This window comes from Pristiophorus japonicus, chromosome 21 (assembly GCF_044704955.1).
Source record: "Pristiophorus japonicus isolate sPriJap1 chromosome 21, sPriJap1.hap1, whole genome shotgun sequence".
NCBI classification, from domain to species: domain Eukaryota; kingdom Metazoa; phylum Chordata; class Chondrichthyes; family Pristiophoridae; genus Pristiophorus; species Pristiophorus japonicus.
Window position 1 is genome coordinate 84,791,223 of NC_091997.1, and position 24,280 is coordinate 84,815,502.

The window sequence follows — 24,280 nt, forward strand, 5'->3', positions numbered from 1 at the left end:
GTTGTGAGGAGGATGCAAAGATGCTGCAAGGCGCTTTAGATAGGTTGAGTGAGTGGGCAAACACATGGCAGATGCAGTATAATGTGGATAAATGTGAAGTTATCCACTTTGGTAGGAAAAACATAAGGACAAAGTATTATTTAAATGGTGATGGCTTGGGAAATGTCGATGTACAAAGGGACCTGGGTTTCCTTGTACACCAGTCATTGAAAGCAAACATGCAGGTGCAGCAAGCAGTTAGGAAGGCAAATTGTATATTGGCCTTCATTGCAAGAGGATGTGAATACAGGGTGAAGGATGTCTTACTACAGTTATACAGGGCCTTGGTGAGACCACAGCTGGAGTATTGTGTGCAGTTTTTGGTCTCCTTAACTTGCCATATAACAAGATATACTTGCCATAGAGGGAGTGCAGCGCAGGTTCACCAGACTGATAGACTGATTCCTGGGATGGCAGAACTGTCGTATGAGGAGAGATTGGGTTGACTAGGCCTGTATTTACTAGAGTTTAGAAGAATGAGAGGGGATCTCATTGAAACGTATAAAATTCTGACTGGGTTGGATAGACTGGATGCGGGGAGGATGTTTCCCCTGGCTGGGAAGTCTAGAACAAAGGGTCACAGTCTCAGGATATAGGGTAGGAAATTTAGGACCGAGATGAGGAGAAATGTTTTCACTCAGAGTGTGGTGAACCTGTGGAATTCTCTGCCACAGAAAGCTGTGGAGGCTAAGTCACTGAATATATTTAAGAGGAAGATAGATAGATTTCTAGAAACAAAAGGCAAGGGGTATGGGGAAAAAGCGGGACTATGGTGTTGAGATAGAGGATCAGCCTTGATCATACTGAATGGCGGTGCAGACTCGAAGAGCCCAATGCCTACTACTGCTCCTATTTTCTACGTTTCTATCCTTCACAGGCACAACTCACAACTCAGTCACATCTCACAGCTATTCATTCATGAGAGGCATCACCACCTTTTCTCTTCCACGAAAAAATAGCACATAACAGGTGGCAGCAGGAGCTGCCTGGGGGAATTCAACCATTTCTGCATGAGATCACTCCCTTGAGGAGGCAGTGCTGGCTGTGATTGGGAAGAGAGTGGGAGACACCGTGGCCAGAGGCAGAGCAGGGGCCATCTCGCCTAGAGGAATTTGGCCACTCCAGCTTCCTTACAGATGCACAACGATTCTTGATCCCGAATCACACACATTCTCCTATAGTGGCCACACGCATTGGACCCTAACCCTTCCAGCTTTATCATTGCAAGCTCCCAGGAGCAAGATCCATCTTGCCTTTGCAACACAGTCCTGGCTGCACTGCGATGTCTGAGTCTTCGTTCCATGAGACCACATATGTCTAATGACCACCTTGGTAAAGTGCAGCTCCCTCATGCACTGGTCTTGGGTCATGTAAAAAAAGGAGTACTGCTCCCTGAAGACCCTGGGTGGATTGGGCCGCCTGCTGAGGGACCTCCTTGCCCTTCTGTCCCTCTCTCCTGCAGAAGCTGGTGCTGCTCTGCCTGCCCTCTTATCCTTCTCCAATTCATCATGCAGAGCACAGGGAACACCTATCAAGATGCCCATGAACAAGCTTCAACTCCTTTACCAAAATTACATCTTGCGCTGAACATGGGCTAAACTGGCATTGCAGCTTAAGACCCCGTCTTGGCCACCTCTTTACGTCTTTAATGCCTGAAGTATTTGGCCAAAATCATCCCCTATGTCTCAGATTCCCATTGTTCTTCCATGTCTCAGATATCCTGACAAAGATCTCACTCATACAGTCCAAAGAACAGATTGCACCCAGGAAACATCCAGTTCTTAGCTCCAGCTTTAATGCCACCTGTACAAGTACAAAAGTGACCTGTGTGAGCTTGCACCGGGAGTGTGAAAACTGTGGGCACTCTTCCCCTATCAGTGTAGTAACATTGCCCCAGGAATCTTGCAAGTCTTGGACGCATGGCGAGAAATGTCAGTCTCTATGTTTGCAGGATCTTCACTGGCATGCTCCCTGTCTCTGATTTCTCATTTAATGATTTAATTAGAATGAATCTTTATTATACTGATTTTACTATTGTATACTCCTTATTGTATTTACAATGTAATTTGAATTTCTTTTTTTTTGTTTTTTTTGCCTGTGTCTATCTGCGTGCGCATTTTGGCTGCCGCTTCGGACCCGAGCCTTTAACCTCTTTTTACACTTCCTTCTCATGCTTTTTCTCTCTTTCGCTCAATGGCCAATATCTAACTTTTTGTAAAATTGTTGTGACGTTTTACTATGTTAAAGGCGCTATATAAATAAAAGTTATTATTATTAGCCTCTGTCACCATGAGCCTCCTTTCTCCTGTCTATAACTCAGCCCTAATTGATTGCTCCATTTCCAACTGAGACTCCTCCAATCCTTACATCTTTTCTGTTGATGCTGTTAATACCTGGCATTGTCACAATGAGAAATGAGGTACTGTAGATGGCAAGGCTATGCCAGCAGGTTGAGCCTAAGTCAGTCATGCTTAGCCTTAATTTCCACTAAAATTTCCAAGATTACCAAGTTCCCTGCAATGCTGCCTTTCTTGCTGTGACAAATGAGTTGAGAGAAAATTGCAGTCATAGTGGTGCTTGCAGAGGAGTTAGAGGAAATGATAAGTGGCGTGGCGTGCAGTCAGAGGCACAGCCATCATCTATGGGCTACTGATCCACTGTGTGCTAATTTTATTGTACTGGTGAACAGATCTGCATGCAGCTAAATCTATTTGAATCATAACTTATTAAAAACAACACTCATAGGAATTTGGCATGCACTAAAAAAGGAATTAAATCCCAGTTGAAAAAATGGGTACATCAACACAACACAATCAGCTTTTCTTTTAAGGATAGCCAATGATTTCTGACACATTATAGCATAAAACATTACATTGATAAGGGCAGCAACCATAACACACATTACGAAATACAAGTCATTTTTGTCACAATTTTTTCAACTACTATACAACTCTTCAATTGATCTTCCACTTGTACAACTTATTAAATAATATGGTAACGCCCCTATATGGAAAAAAATATCACCCACCATAACAGAGCCATTATTTATGTGGAGCTTGCTTGATTTGCCTGCTCTGCTTCTGCCTCACATTTGAAGAAGAATGTTATTGGTGAGAATATAAACAGGGGAGATGAGCACTAAGATGGCTCTCCTGAAATGGGAATGCCAAAGTGAAAATTCCTTTAGAAGATGTGCCTTTTGGATCTCCTGAGCATATATACTTAGCATAGATAAAGACACTGGAGAGCATCTGTAGCTGCTAGATTAAAGAATTTATGTAGGGACTGGATGGAAGCAGCTCCATCACTACCAGGGATTGAATGAAAACATTAGTACAGGTTGAACCTCCCTTATCCAGAACTACCCCTCGTCCAGAACCATTCCCGGCCAGCGGGTGGGCGCATGTGCAGAACTCCAACATGAACAAACTGAAGTCCTTCCTTGCTGCTGACTCCCGCAATCGCTGGCCTGACCCCGCAATCCACCGCCTCCATGATCTCTTTGCCGCAATCCCAGTCCCAAGCCAGCCAGCCCCGATATCCCCTTGCTTAGTACCTGTATCATCCAATTTAATGTGACCACCCCTCGTCCGGAAAAATCCCTTATCCAGTACAGGCCAGGTCGCAAGGGTTCCGGATAAGGGAGGTTCAACCTGTACCATTAATCTGGACATTTCCCTTCTCACTAGAATAAAATACATCAGACAGACACTTGACAAACATAAGACTTCATGACATTGCCCCACTAGGCAATTAGGACTATGATTGCACGAGGTTTTATAACATTTCTTCACTAAACTATTACTACTACGATTGCGAGGTGCAATAAATTTGTGTCTGCTCCAACACAAGATAGCTACATTATTTTTGCTCTCAAGTCTATTTTGTTGAGGAGACCACACAAGTTTTTTTTTAAAGCTTGATTATGCAATTATGAATGGATTCATACTGCCCTATAGTGCTATCAATTGTCTTAATAAGTTATTCTATTTGCTTTAGGATAGGTTTAATTACATCCAATTGGTAAACCTGAAAGAATCGACTGTGCAGAAATTTGCTTTTGCATTGTTTAAAAATGTAATCATAGAATCATAGAATCATAGGCCCCAAGTTTCCACATGATTTGCTCCTGATTTTTAGGAGCAACTGGTGTAGAACGGAGTATCTTAGAAATCGTAATTCTCGTCATTTAGTTTGCTCCAGTTCTAGTCAGTTAGAACAGTTTCACTTTGGAACAGACCATTTTTTTTTCAAAAGGGGGCGTGTCCGGCCACTTACGCCTGATTTCAAAGTTTCGTGAGTGAAAACTTACTCCAAACTAACTTAGAGTGGAGTAAGTGAAGATTTTTGTACGCTCGAAAAAAACCTTGTCTACACTTTAGAAAATCAGGCGTAGGTTACAAATCAGGCGTAGGGAATGGTGGGGGGGGGGTGTTTAAAGGGAAGTTTACAAACATTAAACACTTCAGTTTTACAAATAAAGAGCCATCATCAATAATAAATGATAAATACATCAATAAATCAACCAATAAATCAATCAAAAAAAATTAATAAGAAATATTTTTTTTTAAAAATCAATAAATAAAACATTTTCTACTTACCGACTGCAGCACCGGGAGCCCTCCAACAGCGTGCTGGGCTTGCCCTTGCACCCCCCCCCCCCCCCCCCCACCCAGTGTGTCTCTGTCAGTGTCTCTATCTCTCTGTCTGTGTGTGTCTCTCATTCTCTGTCTGTCAGTGTCTGTGTTTCTGACAGCGAGGGGAGGGGGAGGGGGGGGGTTGAGGGAGAGAGGGGGGGAGCAGAGGGAGGGAAGGGGGAGAAGGAGAGAAGGGGATAAAGGGGAGAAGGGGGGGAAAGGAGAAGGGGGGGAAAGGAGAAGGGGGGGAAAGGAGAAGGGGGGGAAAGGAGATGGGGGGAAAGGAGATGGGGGGAAAGGAGATGGGGGGAAAGGAGATGGGGGGAAAGGAGATGGGGGGAAAGGAGATGGGGGGAAAGGAGATGGGGGGAAAGGAGATGGGGGGAAAGGAGATGGGGGGAAAGGAGATGGGGGGAAAGGAGATGGGGGGAAAGGAGATGGGGGGAAAGGAGATGGGGGGAAAGGAGATGGGGGGAAAGGAGATGGGGGGAAAGGAGATGGGGGGAAAGGAGATGGGGGAAAGGAGATGGGGGGCAAGGAGATGGGGGGCAAGGAGATGGGGGGGCAAGGAGATGGGGGGGCAAGGAGATGGGGGGGGCAAGGAGATGGGGGGGGGAGATGGGGGGGGGAAGAAGGAGATGGGGGGGAAGAAGGAGATGGGGGGGAAAAGGAGATGGGGGGGGAAGGAGATGGGGGGGGAAGGAGATGGGGGGGAAGGAGATGGGGGGTAAGGAGATGGGGGGAAGGAGATGGGGGGAAGGAGATGGGGGGGAGGAGATGGGGGGGAAGGAGATGGGGGGGGAAGGAGATGGGGGGGAAAGGAGATGGGGGAAAGGAGATGGGGGAAAGGAGATGGGGGAAAGGAGATGGGGGGAAAGGAGATGGGGGGGCAAGGAGATGGGGGGGAGGAGATGGGGGGGAAAGGAGATGGGGGGGAAAGGAGATGGGGGAAAGGAGATGGGGGAAAGGAGATGGGGGGAAAGGAGATGGGGGGGCAAGGAGATGGGGGGAGGAGATGGGGGGGAGGAGATGGGGGGGAGGAGATGGGGGGAGGAGATGGGGGGGAGAAGGAGATGGGGGGGAGAAGGAGATGGGGGGGAAGGAGATGGGGGGGGAAGGAGATGGGGGGGGAAGGAGATGGGGGGGGAGGAGATGGGGGGGGAAGGAGATGGGGGGGAAAGAGATGGGGGGGGGAAGGAGATGGGGGGGGAAGGAGATGGGGGGAAGGAGATGGGTAGGGGGGGAGAAGGAGATGTGGGGGGAGGTGGGGGGGGAAGGAGATGGGGGGGAAGGAGATGGGGGGGAAGGAGATGGGGGGGGGGGAGAGATGGGGGTGGGAAGGAGATGGGTAGGGGGGGGGAAGGAGATGGGTAGGGGGGGAGGAGGAGATGGGTAGGGGGGGAGGAGGAGATGGGTAGGGGGGGGAGAAGGAGATGGGGGGGGAGGGGGAAGTAGATGGGGGGGGAAGGAGATGGGAGGGGAAGGAGATGGGGGGGGAAGGAGATGGGGGGGGAAGGGATGGGGGGGGGAAGGAGATGGGGGGGGGAAGGAGATGGGGGGGGAAGGAGATGGGGGGGGAAGGAGATGGGGGGGGGGAAGGAGATGGGGGGGGGAAGGAGATGGGGGGGGGGAAGGAGATGGGGGGGGGAAGGAGATGGGGGGGGGGGAAGGAGATGGGGGGGGGGGGGAAGGAGGAGAAGGAGATTGGGGGGGGGGGAAAGGGAGGCCGAACGGGCCGGGCCTGAGACTTCGGGCAGGGCCCATCCCCAGCACCAGATTTACAGGTAGGTGGCATTGGGTCGGGTCGGGGGGGGGGGGGGGGGGGGGGGGGCGGTGGTGGGAGGGAGGGAGGGAGGGAGAGGAAGGTCAGGTCGGGGAGAGAGAGGTGGGAGGTCAGTTCGGATCCAGTCCGGGGGTGGAGGGGAGCGGGAGTCGGGTCGGGTCCAGTCAGGGAGGGGGGGGGGGCGGGAGGAGAGCAGGAGCGGGAGTCGGGGGCGGGGGGGGGCGGAGCGGGAGTCAGGTCGGTGTCGGGCCCAGTCCGGAGGCGGGAAGCGGGAGTCGAGTCGGGTCGGGAGGAAGCAGGACCTGGACGGCCGTTTTTCGCGCCACCCTGCAGGTCCTCTGGCCCTCGGCGCAGTGCAGCAGGAGCTGTAGGGGGCGGAGCCAGGTCCCTGCGCTGAAAACAGTGCCGGGACCTCTGCACATGCGCGCTACAGTGGGCACGCAAGTGCAGTAGCTCCAGGCGCCCGAAACTGTGTGGGAGGGGCCCGAAGAACGCAGGCCCTAGCCCTGGCCGAATGGCCTCACTGGGGCTGCGTGACTAAGGCTCCTCCCACGGCCAGCTCCTGCTTCCTCCCGATCCGACTCGACTCCCGCTTCCCACCCGCGCCCCCCCCCCCCAGCCTCCGGACCCAACACCCGCCCCCACCCCCCACCAGACTGGACCCGACACCCGCCCCCCCCGCACCGGACCCAACACCCGCTTCCCCCCCCTCCGGACTGGATCCGATCTGACCTCCCTCTCCTTCCCTCTCCCCAATCCGAACCGAACCGACCTCCCTCCCACCACCCCCCGACCCGACCCAACGCCACCTACCTGTACCCGACCCAACGCTTCCACACCAAAAAGGGATGAGTGCACAGGTGTTTCAATGAGGGAACTGACATTCTAGGTCCCAAAATACATATTGAAGGGTGGAAGATGCCTGTGTGTGGATTCTTTTAATGTGGGGTGCCGTTGCACACCAGCCACCACACAGGCTTGATAGAGCTAGGTCTTGGTCCAGTGGCAAGGGTTAACCAAGACAAGTGGAGACCAAGCTCTGCTGCACTTATCTACTTTAAGTACAGTCAGCCTTTCTAATACCTCCTCTTTATTAATTCTTATCCAATCCAGTATCTCCTCTGCCTCCTCCTTTACTATGTCTATGGCAACATCTTCTTCCTCAGTGAAGACAGATGCAAAGTACTCATTTAGTACCTCAGCCATGCCCTTTGCCTCCAAGTGTAGCTCTCCTTTTTGGTCCCTAATCGGCCCTATCCCTCATATGTAAATATGCTTGAGCAAAAGTAACTAATAATAATGATTTTTTTTCAAATCAAAATGTTACAGTTGCCTTTTCTTCTTGGAATTAAAAAAATTATATTGAGGCTTTTTCATTCTGTCCTACTAATTACTGCTCAACATAATAAAATAACTTTTTTTTCAGCAGTTTCACCTAGCAAAGTACTCACCAGAGTTTTCTGCTGGACAAGGTTGACAAGGCTCGCCAAAGGCGTGATCAGTATTGGCACAGCAGCACTGAGATTTGGTGAAAGCTCCTGATAACGGTCGATCACACTGGCCTTTCTTGTAACCACCATAGCAGGTGCTTCGCATGTGAGTATCTGTACATTAACATAAACAGTAAAAGCAAGTAATCATTTAGTGTGGGCGAGGAAAGTACGTAAAACAAAGCAAGACTTAGGAAAGTGAAAGGGAGCAACTAAGGCAAAAAATTACAAATTAGGGAGGAATGATTAAATGGAGGCAGGAAAGATTAGGGTTTTAAAAGCCCAGACAGAAATTCTAGCTGTTAAGACACAAAGGAGACATTCAAGCATTGGATGGAAGCAGTGCAGAGAAGAGCCCTAGGAACTGAAATTCTAACAGAACTGTTGTGCCACCAGAAATGAGGCAAGTTAGGACTTCCGCTGTCGACTATGCCCTGGCACTATTCATGTCATAAACTGCAGAGTCAGATAATTTGTATTCTAAGGGTCATGCAGGCTTTGTAAATCTAACCAGCAATGTCTCAGAAACCTTGGGGGAAGGTGGTGGAAATCTGAGAGAGATGTGAAAGAAACCCTGAACGATTGCCATATGAGTGAAGTTGGAAAATAGTTAGATCAAAAATCTGCAGATGCAGGTTATCAAGCAAAAGCAGAAAATGTTAGAACCACTCAGTAGGGCCAGTCAGCATTAGTGGAGGTAATAGTAAGTTAATATTTCAGTTGTAGATCCTTTATCAGAAAACATACTGCTGTTTAAAAAGGCAATGGCAGCACTGGGGGAAGCAGGCAACCTGGGCAAGAAGAATAGCAGCTAGATCAAAGAAACAAATGGCAAATTTCAGAGAATTTAACCTGGATCTCTTCATAATAGTAATTTGGTGCAGGAAGGACAGGTGAGATCTAGGAAGCTGGAGAACCACCAGGCATTTCGTCAGCACTCTGAAGATGAAGATTGTGTGGGAATGACTGTCACTTCCCAGGGCCCCTTTGCAGTGCAGGAAGGTGGTTAACAACCTAACCAGAACAGCCAAGATAAGCCACCTGTTTCCCCTGACTCTTCCTTGCAGTTCCTTTATATGTGTGGCACACCTTCATTTATTACATTCACAGTGCTGGAAAACTCAGAGATGAGAGTGGGATCTGACAGTGAGGAGCGGAGACTCTACAGAAGTCAACCACTGGCTCTAGAGCTGCAGACTCAGATCTCTGGGGTCTTGCTCTAAAATTGATGCTGGATAAGCACTACGTTCTCATGGAAGCACTGAAGACCACCTTGGAGGATCTGAGATACATAGTAGGGGTTATAGCAGAGTCCAAAGCAATCCTCAGCATTATTATCCAAGAAGGACTCAACAGAAGGCAGTACCACCTAAAGTGAGTAGCAGTACAGGGACTTCTGCACCCGCCATCCTGACACAGAAGCCTCGAGACGAGTTAGTGCATCCAACTTGGATGCTTTGACAACTGGCTTTTAAGGACTTGGGGGACCGTTTGGCGGGAACAATGGAAAGTGGCTTCCAAGAGCTTTGGGGCACCATCTCTCCAGGTCTGCATTGATAGTCAGTGGGCATTTATATTCAGGGTCCAACATTAGCATGCCTAGAATCTGCATTTGTGATAATCCTCTCTGCTGATGTGACTTTTTCCAGACAGCCTCTGCTCAGGTAATTGTCAGTACACAGAGCCAGGCTGCTCATGTTCCTGTAATATAGCCTGATGAAGAGTCCTCTCAGGCCTCAGAAGCTCCGAGATGAAGACCATCTCGTTCCTGTGGATCATGATATTAAAGTGCAATGAAGCACCATTGGCATCTCTGGCAATCAAATGCCATTATCATTTCAGTGGAGCACGAGAGTAGGTTTAAGAACAGCAAGGAGAAGCAGCTTGTTTAGGCATGGGGTGAAAAAAAGCAGTGTGTGAAAATATATGTGCACAGTAAAACCAGTTTGTGATAGGAAGTCCATTATTCCGAAGTATGCCTGGGTCTTTGATTGTTTTTTGTGTTTGAGAGGTCAGTTTGCAATGGGACACTCAGCTCCTTTTATGCCTCTTTATTGAGATGAAGCAGATTTCTTCTGCAAAATGCTCAAATTTGCAATGCAGCCTGTAGACTTTAGTGGGAAGGTACCTCCTAGTCTTTTCCTTTGGTGCAGTCTTACACAACATGCCTCTCTCATTTACTCTTGTTCTAGTTGGTTATCATGCACTTAGTGAGCCCCATGCTAAGAGTTCATGAAAGAAGAAATAAAATAAAATAATAATACTAAGAAATAAAAAGATCTCTTGGCTTGAAACTGCTGAAAGGCAGCTTGCAGAATATTTTCTTAGTACAACTGAGAAGACATTTTTTCTAAACAATTAAACCAATTAAAGCTGACATTTCAGGGAAAATTTGTTACTCCCTTTTTTCTACAGAATGGCCCAGAAATTGCGGTCGGCGGCTTTCCGTGGGCAGATGCCTCTGACGTGAAAAATGTCATTGCATCTACCTGGTGGTCCAGGAGGTTCAGAGACTTCTGGTCCTGGGCCTCTATGCAAAGGCCTGCGTAGAGGCCCACATATCCCAGGGACTTAGACGCTTCGCATGCGTCCCTGGGATCACATGGGCCAGCCCAACCAATCCAAGTAGAGGTATTCTTATTTCTACTTATGGTGATTCTGTATATACAGAACTCACCATAAGTATGAATGGGAATACCCTAAAAACACAAACATTTAAAATAAATTAATAAAAAACATCACATATTTAAAATTAATCAAAATGGAATTAATTATGTAAAACAAAAATTCAATTTTTTTGAAAAGTGAATTTCCACATTTTAAAGAATCTAAAAATAAAATTACCTTTTTTAACAGTATTTTAAATGTTTAACTTATTGAAAAAAAATTTACTTTTCTGTCCGTTAAAAGTCTTACGCTGATAAAAGCAGGCCTTACACCTGCTTTTATCAGTTGCAAGAATTTCAAAGGAATACACTGGGCAGAAGTTGGGCAAATAGCCCAAGAGGATTCTTGACTCATTGCAAGTTCCGGGTTTAGGCACCTGCGCTTCGCATGCCTAAACCCGGAACTCGTGGGGTCCCTACGGGCACGTGCGCACCTCATAGAGACCGCAAATTCAGTCACGTCAAGGATGCAATTCTAGCTTAAATGTTGGCATTTCTGGAACAGCAGGTTTTATCCTCATTATCCTAACATTGTATACATCCACCATTTTGGGCGGCAATTGCAGATGTATCATCTACCAGTAGCCGATTTCACCATAATTTAACATGCCTTTAAGAATGGGCATAATTGTCATATCGGACATACTGCAAATTCCAACCTCTATGCCAGAACTACCCCATTGCTGCCCACCTAAAAATCCCGTAATCTTTAGACTTACTGTCAAAGGTCAAAGTTATGAAGTCATATTGGAGAAACTTAGGTTTGGTCAGAGAGGTGATCTTATAAAGATATAGTTAACCGAACAGACAAGGTAAATCTGGAATATTACTTTAACTTCGTGAAAATTTTAAACACAGCATATGCAACCAAAACTGTATCTAAATACAGCAAATATCAACTGTATCTAATAATAGGCAATAATGTGAATATGAACTATAACTGGGAACAAATACTAATGTGATCTGTGTGATATATTCACAGAGCACAAGCACACACAGCTTCCTACATGGCAGGCAGCTCTCTCGGAAGCCTCCGGAAATCTGCCTGGTTCTGTTTAATTATTAACTGTGCAATTGCAGTACACAATATGTCCACATCCATAGTGTGGAGCTACAAACATTAAAAGCTTACAGACATTACAATCTGTAGTTTATAACAGGTAAAAATGTGAACTTTATGAAATAACTGGTATTAATCTAAACTGTTGTTAATTATAGCTAATAATCTAAGTGTAGCTAATATTGCTTTATATTTGATGTCACAAGCAGCAAGTGAAATTACTTTGAGAAAAAACATTTTTGATTCTACAAAATGTGAGCAGTGGTCAACTTGTGGAAAGGAAAATGCAATCACATTGGTTGAAATTTAAAATAAACCTGACCTGGAAAACATGAACATTTCAGAATCCTGTATGTTTATGAAAATTTGAACACTACAATACACTTTCTATGAATTTTTAGGTAGTTTATGTTCTTTTTAAAAGTTTGTTCATTGCATATATTTCAACCAATTCTCTTACCAACGCAGACACGCCCATCAAGTCCAATAGCCAGGCCAGGAGGACATTCACATCTGTAGGAGCCATCTGTGTTGACACATCGTCCATTCATACAAATTCCTGGTGTATGGCACTCATCAATGTCTATTGAAAAGCAGAAAGTATGCTCATTAAGGCAACATATAAATCATGGAAACATGCCTTCCTGTAAATAAGCTTGGATGAAGGGTTATGGGAAAATCTTCCAAATGATTTACTGGCATCTTGAATGTTACAAGTTGTTTGCACGAGAGCTCATTATTGGTACACGATATAGGCTCTCTAGTGTTCTATTACTCTATAGTACTACTTTGTTCTTTTAGGTAAAAAGGATTTCTTGCCTAATTTTTTCTAAATATAAACACTTGACAATCAAAATTAGTAATTATCTAGTCAGTGAATTCTTGAAACATGAATTTGAAAGGAGAAGCAGCAGAAAATCATGCAACCACGATCCATCTGTAATAATGCTGATTTCACAATCATTAACTATGTTACTGTTAATCAGCATAAATAATGAAAGCTTCATTAACCTAACTGCCCCCCCTTAGAGATGATAGCACGATGAAAGACTTCCTTTGTTCGGGTTCAGTGAAGTTGCAAGTGTGCTCCTTAAAAATGGGTTTACAATTTCTCTAGTCAGAATTAAGCCAGTAGAAATGTACTACTCATAGTGACATATGCATGAATTTCCACAATTGACAATTGCCCCTCATCTTCATAAGGAGGGGAATGTGATGTATGGAACTGCATTACGCTAAGATATATGGAGCTTTATCCAGTATGGCTGAACAGTGTTAATTTATCAGAAACTGAATGGGTAATATTTTAATAACCGAAAACTAAAATATATATAATTTGCTGGAGTATCTCAAAGCACTTCATATAATGAATTTATTTTACAGCAAAGTGACTTATTAGTGACATCACCCTTCAGCAACTCATTTCAAAGGTGATTGATCAATAAAGGGGAGAATAAAAAGGAGTAATGACAGAGGTTCAAAAGGGCCAAGTGTGAGTAGCAGGAATGGATTGAACATTTTGGGGTAGATCTGGACTTTGTGCGATAGTAAGTGGAAGTAAAAATTGGTGAGATGTAAAACGGGCTACCGATTCATTATTACCCATTTTACAATATCGCATAAAGTCAGGATCTACCCCTTGAAAGGCCAAGATGGAGAAAGACGGATAGAAATCCATGAGAAAAAGCATCAAATAGAAACACAACTGTATAATAAGAAGATAAGAATTTATGAATCAATGAAAAATTGCTCTGAAAAAAAATTGAAAAATGTAAAGGTCAATTAACCCGATATTTTTGAATGATTAATTTTCACTACATAGATGATGATTTATTGTAATCAGAATTTTACTTAATCTGATTTTCTATTGCAGTGTAACACTTAATGCAAGTTTATTAGAGGCATTTTCAATATAAGAACATAAGAATTAGGAACAGGAGTAGGCCATCTAGCCCCTCGAGCCTGCTCCGCCAATCAACAAGATCATGGCTGATCTGGCCGTGGACTCAGCTCCACTTACCCGCCCGCTCCCCATAACCCTTAATTCCCTTATTGGTTAAAAATCAATCTATCTGTGACTTGAATACATTCAATGAGCTAGCCTCAACTGCTTCCTTGGGCAGAGAATTCCACAGATTCACAACTCTCTGGGAGAAGAAATTCCTTCTCAACTCGGTTTTAAATTGGCTCCCCCGTATTTTGAGGCTGTGCCCCCTAGTTCTAGTCTCCCCTACCAGTGGAAACAACCTCTCTGCCTCTATCTTGTCTATCCCTTTCATGATTTTAAATGTTTCTATAAGATCACCCCTCATCCTTCTGAACTCCGAGTAAAGACCCAGTCTACTCAATCTATCATCATAAGGTAACCCCCTCATCTCCGGAATCAGCTTCGTGAATCGTCTCTGTACCCCCTCCAAAGCCAGTATATCCTTCCTTAAGTAAGGTGACCAAAACTGCACGCAGTACTCCAGATGCGGCCTCACCAATACCCTGTACAGCTGCAGCAGGACCTCCCTGCTTTTGTACTCCATCCCTCTCGCAATGAAGGCCAACATTCCATTCGCCTTCCTGATTACCTGCTGCACCTGCAAACTAACTTTTTGGGATTCATGCACAAGGACCCCCAGGTCCCTCTGCACCTCAGCATGTTGTAATTTCTCCTCATTCAAATAATATTCCCTTTTACTGTTTTTTTTTTCCAAGGTGGATGACCTCACATTTTCAGACATTGTATTCCATCTGCCAAACCTTAGCCCATTCGCTTAACCTATCCAAATCTCTGTGCAGCCTCTCTGTGTCCTCTACACAACCCGCTTTCCCACTAATCTTTGTGTCATCTGCAAATTTTGTTACACTACACTCTGTCCCCTCTTCCAGGTCATCTATGTATATTGTAAACAGTTGTGGTCCCAGCACCAATCCCTGTGGCACACCACTAACCACCGATTTCCAACCCGAAAAGGACACATTTATCCCGACTCTCTGCTTTCTGTTAGCCAGCCAATTCTCTATCCATGCTAATACACTTCCACTGACCCCGCGTAACTTTATCTTCTGCAGTAACCTTTTGTGTGGCACCTTATCGAATGCCTCTTGAAAATCTAAATACACCACATCCATTGGTACACCTCTATCCACCATGCTCATTATATCCTCAAAGAATTCCAGTAAATTAGTTAAACATGATTTCCCCTTCATGAATCCATGCTGCGTCTGCTTGATTGCACTACTCCTATCTAGATGTTCCGCTATTTCTTCCTTAATGATAGTTTCAAGCATTTTCCCCACTACAGATGTTAAACTAACCAGCCTATAGTTACCTGCCTTTTGTCTGCCCCCTTTTTTAAACAGAGGCGTTACATTAGCTGCTTTCCAATCCGCTGGTACCTCCCCAGAGTCCAGAGAATTTTGGTAGATTATAATGAATGCATCTGCTATAACTTCCGCCATCTCTTTTAATACCCTGGGATGCATTTCATCAGGACCAGGGGATTTGTCTACCTTGAGTCCCATTAGCCTGTCCAGCACTACCCCCCTAGTGATAGTGATTGTCTCAAGGTCCTCCCTTCCCACATTCCTGTGACCAGCAATTTTTGGCATGGTTTTTGTGTCTTCCACTGTCAATAAATTCGCTGCTCACGATGGGGTCCCCTCTACATTGGGGAGACTGAACGCAGATTGGGTGACCGCTTTGTGGAACATCTCTGTTCAGTCTGCAAGTGTGACCCCAAGCTTCCGCTCACATGTCATTTTAATTCTCCGCTCCACTCCCACTCTGACCTCAGCCTCCTGCACTCTTCCAATGAAGCTCAACATAAGCTCGAGGAACAGCACCTCAGCTTTCGATTAGGCACTTTACAACCTTCCAGACTCAACACTGACTTCAACATTTTCAAATCATAACCTCTGCCCATTTTTCCACACAGCAGCTGTTGATAATGATTCTGCTATTCCTATTTATACCCCCTATAGACCCATCTTTTGTTTCTTTACTTGTCCCATTACCATCTTATTTTGCCTCACACCATCATCCCTTTTGTCTCTCCTGCCTTCCACGCTATCACAGACCTTCCCTTTTGTTCTTCCCTCCCCTCCCTCTTTCCTAGCCTCTGTACTTGCTTAAAACCGATTATATCACAAACTCTTTCCAGTTTTGATGGAAGTTCATTGACCTGATAGATGAACTCTCTCTCTCTCCAAAGATGCTGCCTGACCTGCTGAGCATTTCCAGCATTTTCTGTTTTTATCTCAATACATTGAATTTGTTTCCAAAAATAAAAATCACACTCATTCATAAATACCTGTTATGATTCTTGTGACTGACAAATGACCCTTGGAGCTGCTAGTGGGGATCAGCTTGGTTTAAGGCTGCAAGCAGGAATCACTTTCCTTGCAACCTACGAAATCCACCATTGATTCCATTTAAACAGTAAGTAATAACTGTACTTGTATTGCTGTTTTTTTATATGATTAATTCCCATTTTGGATGGGAGGCCAAGGTGTATTTTATGTTATCCCCTGCTGCAAAACTGTAGGATTTCATTTTAAGTGACCTTTAGCAAGGCTTCCAAAATCTTTAACAAGTTTAGTGAATTTTTATTTCTCCTAACAACCATTTCAGTATGACAATGAATTGAGACTAGCAGAAATAAATGGAAAAAATGCTTATGACCATTTTTCCTCTATTTACTCAGTTATTTTAAAGAACTGCTCAGACTTTTTTCTGTTACTCAAACCACAATCAGTGGCTCTTAATGTGATTCTTTGGCTTATCATAGCCTAAATATCAGAAAAGAGTGAGAAGGCTTTTGCTTTCGTGAGGAACTTGTGGCTTTTGATGAAATTACAGAACATCTTAAGGCTCAGGGAAACCCTACTTGCACTATTTTCATTCCTTTTAATAATGTTTTCAAACTATTGCCTCAGGCAGCCCTCATGAAGAAACTGGAAGCTATGGAAATAAACAGTCATCTGAGCTGTATACTTCAGTTCCAAGATTTTTGTAATGGTAAACAAGAAGCTCAGTGAACCCATCACACCTAAAAGAGTGAAGCAAAGCTGTCTCTCATCCTATACAATGTCTTTACCAGTGATGTGCATGGCATTGTAAGGGACAGCCTTGGAATGTCTGTTCTCAGCATTTCTGAAAATACTGCACCATTCATTTTAGCACCTTAGATTATGTTGCTGGCAATCTCACCAGGAGATTTAGTGCACTCTAATAACCAACTTGCAGAATTGGTAAGCCATGGGATATCGTGGTAGATGCTACAACTGCTGTATTAAAACCGTTCTCAAAAAGGAATTTGAAAATGCAAGGGGAATCGATCCTGGTGCCTGAGAGAGCAGACGGGTCCTCGGTTTAATGTCTCATCCAAAAGGCAGCACCTCCGACAGTGCTGCACTCCCTCAGTACTGCAATGGAGTGACAGCCTAGATTTTTGCGCTCAAGTCTCTGAAGTGGGTCTTGAACCAACAACCTTCTGACCCAGAGGCGAGAGTACTACTAACTGAGCCACAGCAGACATTTTGCAATAGAAATTAAACAGTTCTGCTACATAATTTAGAACTACGCATGCAACAATCCATATGCAATAAGCAATTTGCAAGATCAAGCTATGAGCTGGATTTATTACAAAAAATGTGGGAGGGTTCCAGCCTTCATCAAACTGTCGCTAAATACCCTAGAAGGAAGTCAGTCTCACTGAGTACAGCTCTTTGCCAAAGCCCCTCACGAGGATTTTAATTAATCAGTTGCTGATAAGCAACTTAGTACAGCACTGGACTTGAATGTCTAGAAAATCAAGATGGATGGAACCATGGAAGCTGTAAAGTGTAGGTCTGTGCACCATACTGAAAGCTGACAACCGCTGTATAACCAATGAGGAAACACTGCTGGAAGATGTATCGTCGGGCAGGTATGCATGCTCATGTATCCAGGGCTTGGTTCCTACCATAATTGGGTTGCAGAGAGGCAAATAGATGCTGAATTTCCATACTGCCACTAATGGAATATAGCGCATATTTGAAATATAATCAGGAAAATGGTGGCAATGCACTCACAAATATAGTTGTGCTGCTCATCAGTTTACTTGAGGTACTCCTGATGTCTACTATCTGCCTAATGAGAGTTCAAACCTGCACTCATCATGTGTTCAACATTTTTATGGCTGTTTTGTCACTGGGGCATTATGGAGCAGTCCCCAATTTAAATAAACTACTTGCACACAGGCTCACAGCTCTCCAGCCACTAGCTGAGGCATGCGAGCAAGTTATAATATTGACTGGTTATGAATATTGCACCGGCAATGTACAATGAATTCAGATTATCAGTATAATAAACTTACCAATGCATACGCGTCCATTAGATGCTAACTCAAAGCCAGGTTTACAGATGCACTTGAAGCTGCCATCTTCATTGATGCACATTCCATTCATACACATATGTCTCTGGGAGCATTCATCCTGGTCTGAAACAATGTATTACAGTAGTAAACTGCATGCTTTATTAATATAATATCTTGTGAGCATTTATATTTTTTCTGAAGGACAATTTGGTTAATGTTACATGATTATCTAAATTTAAGACCAACCTTTTAACAGATAATTAAACAAAAACATTTTAATTTACTAAATAACTTCAAAGACAAATTTTAAAAGTTCACAAAAATGTTAAATGTCAAATAATAAAAGTTCAAATGCCAAATTTCATTTTTTACTTATATGATTTTATTGCATTTTATGTGCTACATACCCATGCAATTTTTCCCATCTGGTGTCAGCTGAAAACCAGCATTACAAATGCAGTGAAAACTGCCTATGGTATTCACACAACGACCATTGTTACAGATTTGACCGTTCTGAACACATTCGTCGATATCTGAAAAACAACAAAATCCATCCACGTTAACCAAAGTAACGAGAACAATTTTTAAATTGTAGATGAAGCAAAGATGATTTTGAGCAACTATCTAATTCTGTAAGTGTCAATTCAACCACTGTAGCCACCAGTGGTGCGCGCAGAATTATCATGTAATTAAGTTTTAAAAAACATTTAACTATCACTATGAGACTGCTATGGATACTAATTAAATATTATAAACACAACATAAATCTGAAATCCTTATACCTTTACTAAGCATATTGTAATGAATTATGAGCAGGAAAATACAATCAGTCCATCCAACTTGCCCATCCAATTAACCTCTTTCTTCCATTACAGGTATTATTTATAAAATTAAATAACCATGACATCCTTCAGATGCCAGAAACTTGCCTACTTCAAAACTGAAACCCCTGGAGATTTCCTGCTCCTACAGCCACACTAGCAGTTTGTTCCATGCGTTGATTCATCCTTTAGCCTGAACATCCTAAAAATTTTAGTTTTCTGTATCTTGAATCTGTGTCCCCTGTTCTAAAATTCTGGACTTGGAAGTAAAACTTGTTTCAAATTTATTACCCCCCTTCAGTATCAATTAAAAAAAAAATCCCTATTGCTTTCTCTTTCAAGAAAAAAATCCCAGGGGACAAACAAATGGAAATTTTGAGGTGCAACATCCTGCATTGTCCAATCTGAAATTTGATTGGACCATGTTTCACGAATCCTGTGCGGCCACCTAAAATGGGCATTTACCCCTTGCATATGCTAATAAGGGGACTTATTCCTGTTTAAGGATCCTTGGCAGAAATTGGGCTATTCTGAACAGAGTAGGCTTTAGGCCAGCTTGACTTAGGTTTTCGGGACATGGATGCGGCCTAGCCAGCGGCCGGCCTGTACAGTCGAGTGATTTTTAATTTTTGTGAAGCAGAGAGGAGCAGGACTGTTCCTCTCGGCTCCATAGTACTTCCAATGGCCATTGCCGACTGCAATAAGCCTACCTGCTATTCCCCCCACCCCTCCCCCAGACTTACCCGAGAGCTGCTGCCAGCATGCTTCTGTCAGGCGAGTTTCCCGTGGAGGCATAACAGGCACTGGCAGCTGACTCTGAGTATGTAGATGAGACCCGAGAACCAATTTATTGTGATCGTCGGGCTTCTGTGTTCGGGCGCAGGGATCGTTCCCCTAAGCCACTTGACACTTTAAAAATAGCCTAAAGGAATTTCTAGGTTAGTAACTCGTCACAGTTCAGTTCTAAATTCTGGTATTAATCTCAGAGCCCTCACCGCTCAACCCTCACCGGTTACAAAGGGGCCAAGTTTCGGCCTGAGTTGCTCCTGTTTTTTTGGAGCAACTGGTTTAGAATGGAGTATCTTAGAAATTGCAATTCTCAGCATTTAGTTTGCTCCAGTTCTAGTCAGTTAGAACAGTTTCAGTTTGGAACAGATTTTTTTTTTCAAAAGGGGGCGTGTCCGGCCACTTATGCCCGTTTTGAAAGTTTAGGCAGTGAAAACATACTCCAAACTAACTTAGAATGGAGTAAGTATAGATTTTTGTACGCTCAGAAAAACCTTGTCTACAATTAGAAAATCAGGCGTAGGTTACAAATCAGGCGTAGGGAATGGGTGGGGGGGGGGGGTTAAAGGGAAGTTTACAAACATTAAACACTTCAGTTTTACAAATAAAAAGCCATCATCAATAATGAATGATAAATACATCAATAAATCAATCAAAAAAAATTAATAAAAAATAAAAACATTTAAAAAATCAATAAATAAAACATTTTCTACTTACTAACTGCAGTACCGGGAGTCCTCCAACAGCATGCTGGGACGGCCCCCCCCAGTGTGTCTCTGTCAGTGTCTCTATCTCTCTGTCTGTCTGTGTGCGTGTCTCTCACTCTCTGTCTGTCAGTGTCCGTGTTTCTGACAGCAAGGGGAGGGGGGTGTGGGAGGGGGAGGAGGGGAAGGAGGGAGGTAGGGTGGGGAGGAGGGAGAGAGGGGAGGAGGAGGAGAAGGAGGGGGGGAGGAGGAGGAGGAGGGGGAGAGGGGAGGAGGAAGAGGAGGGGGAGAGGGGAGGAGGAAGAGGAGGGGGAGAGGGGAGGAGGAAGAGGAGGGGGGGAGGCGAGGGAGAGGAGAGGAGAGGGGGGGGAGGCGAGGGAGAGGAGAGGAGAGGGGGGGGAGGCGAGGGGGGAGGAGAGGGGGGGGAGGAGAGGGGGGGAGGAGGGGGGGGGAGGAGAGGGGGGGGAGGAGAGGGGGGGGGGAGGAGAGGGGGGGGAGGAGAGGGGGGAAGGAGAGGGGAGGGAGGGAGGAGAGGGGAGGGGGGAGGGGAGTGGGGAGGGGAGGGGGGGAGGGGAGGGGGGAGGGGAGTGGGGAGGGGGTAGGGGAGGAGAGAGGGGAGGGAGGTAGGGGAGGAGAGGGGAGAGGGGAGGGAGGAGAGAGGAGGAGAGGGGAGGGAGGGAGGGAGGGAAGGAAGGAGAGGGGAGGAGGTATGGGAGGAGAGGAGAGGGGGGAGGAGAGGAGAGGGGAGAGGGAGGAGAGAGGAGGGAAGAGAGGGGAGGGAGGGAGGGGAGGGAGGGAGGAGAGGGGAGGGAGGAGAGGGGAGGGAGGGAGGGAAGGAAGGAAGGAGAGGGGAGGGAGGGAGAAGAAGAGAGGGGAGAGGAGAGGGAGGAGAGGGGAGAGGGGAGAGGGGAGGGAGGAGAGAGGGGAGGGAGGGAGGGAGGGAGGGAGGGAGGAGGCAGGAAGGGAGAAGGAGGCTGAACGGGCCGGGTCCAAGACTTCGAGCTGGATTTACAGGTAGGTGGCGTCGGGTCTCGGGTCCCGGGTCTGGGGGGGCGTGGGGAGCGGAGGTCGGGTCGCCGTGGGGGGGGGGGGGGAGCTGAGGTCGGGTCGGGGGAATTGCCCATAATAGTCCAGCTCAGGCCTAACCAGTAGTTGCCATGCCACCTTTAAGGATTCATGTTTATGGACACCAAGGTCTCTGATAATCTACACTTTTCAAAATCATGCCATTTATAGTATACTGTATTAGGCCTCCAAAAGTGTATCACTTCACACTTCTCTGCATTGAACGCCATCTGCCATGTTTCTGCTCATTTCACCATCCTGTCTGTCATCCTGAAGTCTGCAACTATCCTCATCATCATCATCATCTACCTTGCCAAGTTTTTTATCATCTGCAAACTTTAATGAGAAGTGGTAGAGAGGTAGAGCTGGGTGTCGTCAGCATACATGTGGAAACTGACACTCTGTTTTCGGATGATGTCGCCAAGGGGCAGCATATAGATGAGAAATAGGAGGGGGCCAAGGATAGTTCCTTGGGGGCACCAGAGGGAACGATGCAGGAGCAGGAAGAGAAGCCATTGCAGGATATTCTCTGGCTATGATTAGATAGATAAGAATGGAACCAGGCGAGTGCAGTCCCACCCAGCTGGACATTGGTGGAGAGGCGTTGGAGGAGGATGGAGTGGTCAACCATGTTAAAGACTGCAGACAAGTTAAGAAGGACGAGGAGGGATAGTTTACCTTTGTCACAGTTACAATGGATGTCATTTGTGACTTTGATGAGAGCCATTTCGGTATCGTGGCAGGGGTGGAAACCTGACTGGAGGGATTCAAACATGGAGTTGCGGTAAGGAGGTGACAACACATTTAAGGACTTGGAGAGGAAAGGGAGGTTGGAGAAGGAGCGGTAGTTTACAAGGACAGAGGGGTCAAAGGTTATTTTTGTCAGAGAGAGGTGGTGATGGCAGTTTTGAGGGAGAGGGGAGCAGTACATGAGGACAGAGAAGCGTTAACAATATCGGCTAGCATGGGAGCCTTAAAAGGAAATTGGGTGGTTAGCAGTTTGGTGGGAATAGGGTCGAAGGAGCAGGTAGTGAGTGTCATGGACAAGATGAGCACATAAAGATCATGATGGGAGATCAGAGAGAAACTGGAGAAAGATGTGAATTCAGGATTAGGGCAGGGGGAGAACCTTAGAGGAAGTTTGGCTCGGTGGGCTAGGGGAAGGAAGGGAAGTGGCAGAGGCAGCTGAACAATTGGTTTCAATCTTTGAGACAAAAAAGTTCATGAGCTCCTCATACTTCTTGTTAGAGATGAGAGTGGAGGAGACAGGGGAGAGGGGTTTAAGAAGACGGTTAGCAGAGGAGAATAGATGCTGGAGTTTATCTTTGCATTCCAGAATGATTCTAGAATAGTGAGCAATTTTAGCAGACGACAGCAGGACCCGATAATACTTCATGTGTTCCAGCCAGATCTGGCAGTGAATGGCTAAACCAGTTGTCCGCCATATCATTCAAGTCTGCATCCCTTGGACTTGAGAGCAAAGATGAGGGCTGTAACAAGGGGAATGGCCAGGGTGAGAGAGAGTAATTTTTTTAATAGGGACTATGGCATCAAAAGTGGTGGTGAGGGTGTGGCTGAGCAGATCGGTAGCTGCAGAAATTTCTTGATGAATGGAAGGCAAAAGTCTTGACAGTTGGAATTTCGTAAGTGCAGTTGCAAGATAGTTGGGAGAGTGTTTTTTACCAAGGGCAGACATAGAATAAACTAGGGTTGGTGAGGAAAGGGAGGGAATAGGGATGTGGGTGGAGAGCACTACGCGGAAGTGGTCAGAGATGACATGATGGGAGTAGTGAGGCCACGAGAGATGGCAAGGTCAAGGGAGTGGCTGTGAATATAGGCTGGGGAGTTTACATGGAGGGAGAGATTAAGGAATGATAGGAGGCTAGTGAACTCAGAGGAGAAAGAGCATAATTAATTGAGATGGAGGTTGAAATCACCAAGGATGAGAAGTTGCTCAGGGCAGAGGCAGAGGGAGGAAAGCAGTCAAGATACATCGGCAATAACAATGGGTGGGTGGTAGAGAAGTGAGAGGGGTGGAACAAGGTAAGATGCTCAAAGGAGGAGAAAATGCCAGAGGAGTAGGGGGACAGACCAAGGTGTGATTTGGTGATGAGAGCCACACCACCACTGCGGTCTGAGCGGGGCAAGTGGTGGAAGGTATAACCAAGTGGGGAGGCTCCATTTAAGTGTAAGGTGTCATCACCCCTCAGCCAAGCTCCCATCAGTGCCATGATGTTGATGCAATCACCCACGATAAGCTCACGGAAGCTAGATAAGTACATACTGGAGAAAAGAATAGAGTGATATGCTGATGGGGTGAGATGAAGTAGGATGGGAGGAGGCTCGTGTGGAGCATAAACACCGGCACAGACCAGTTGGACCAAATGGCCTGTTTCTGTGTTGAAAATTCTATGTAATAATGGGCACTTGGATGAAGTACCGGAAAGCAACAATTTTTTTCAAAATTAAACCATTGTTGCAATTTCAGTATTAAACGCAAACTGGAAATATAACATACCCACACAGGTAATTGTAGTAGCAGCGCTCTGAAAGCCAGAATGACAACGGCAAAAGTAAGAGCCTTCTGTGTTCACACAATCCCCATGCAGACAGGGGTTGCTTATACATTCATCCATATCTTGTTTAAAAAAAAATGACAGTTAGACAGAACTAATTTCATTTTTAGATATTAGCAAGATGGCTGTTCAGAGGTGACAACATTAAAAAATGTAATAGACATCACACAATTATATATAAATATATCCTAATTTATAGCAAAATATATTTGAATATTTTTGTCTATAAAAAAAAATTAAACAATTAAAATACACACTATGACAGAGACATTGGCATTACACTGCCTTTAACATCAACACACTCCA

General features: G+C 45.3%; 1 protein-coding gene across 3 annotated transcripts in view; it reads right to left on the bottom strand.

Moving 5' to 3' along the window:
* The window catches only part of LOC139234157 (fibrillin-1-like), a 602,997-nt gene that overhangs the window by 226,090 nt on the left and 352,627 nt on the right, over positions 1-24,280 (bottom strand). For all 3 annotated transcript variants that reach the window (XM_070865155.1, XM_070865154.1, XM_070865156.1), the window contains 5 exons: positions 23,917-24,036; positions 18,430-18,555; positions 18,023-18,145; positions 12,136-12,258; positions 7,911-8,063 (listed from right to left, as the gene is read on the bottom strand). In XM_070865155.1, coding sequence (XP_070721256.1) covers positions 7,911-8,063; positions 12,136-12,258; positions 18,023-18,145; positions 18,430-18,555; positions 23,917-24,036 — 645 coding nt within the window. The remainder of the gene's footprint in view (positions 1-7,910; positions 8,064-12,135; positions 12,259-18,022; positions 18,146-18,429; positions 18,556-23,916; positions 24,037-24,280) is intronic.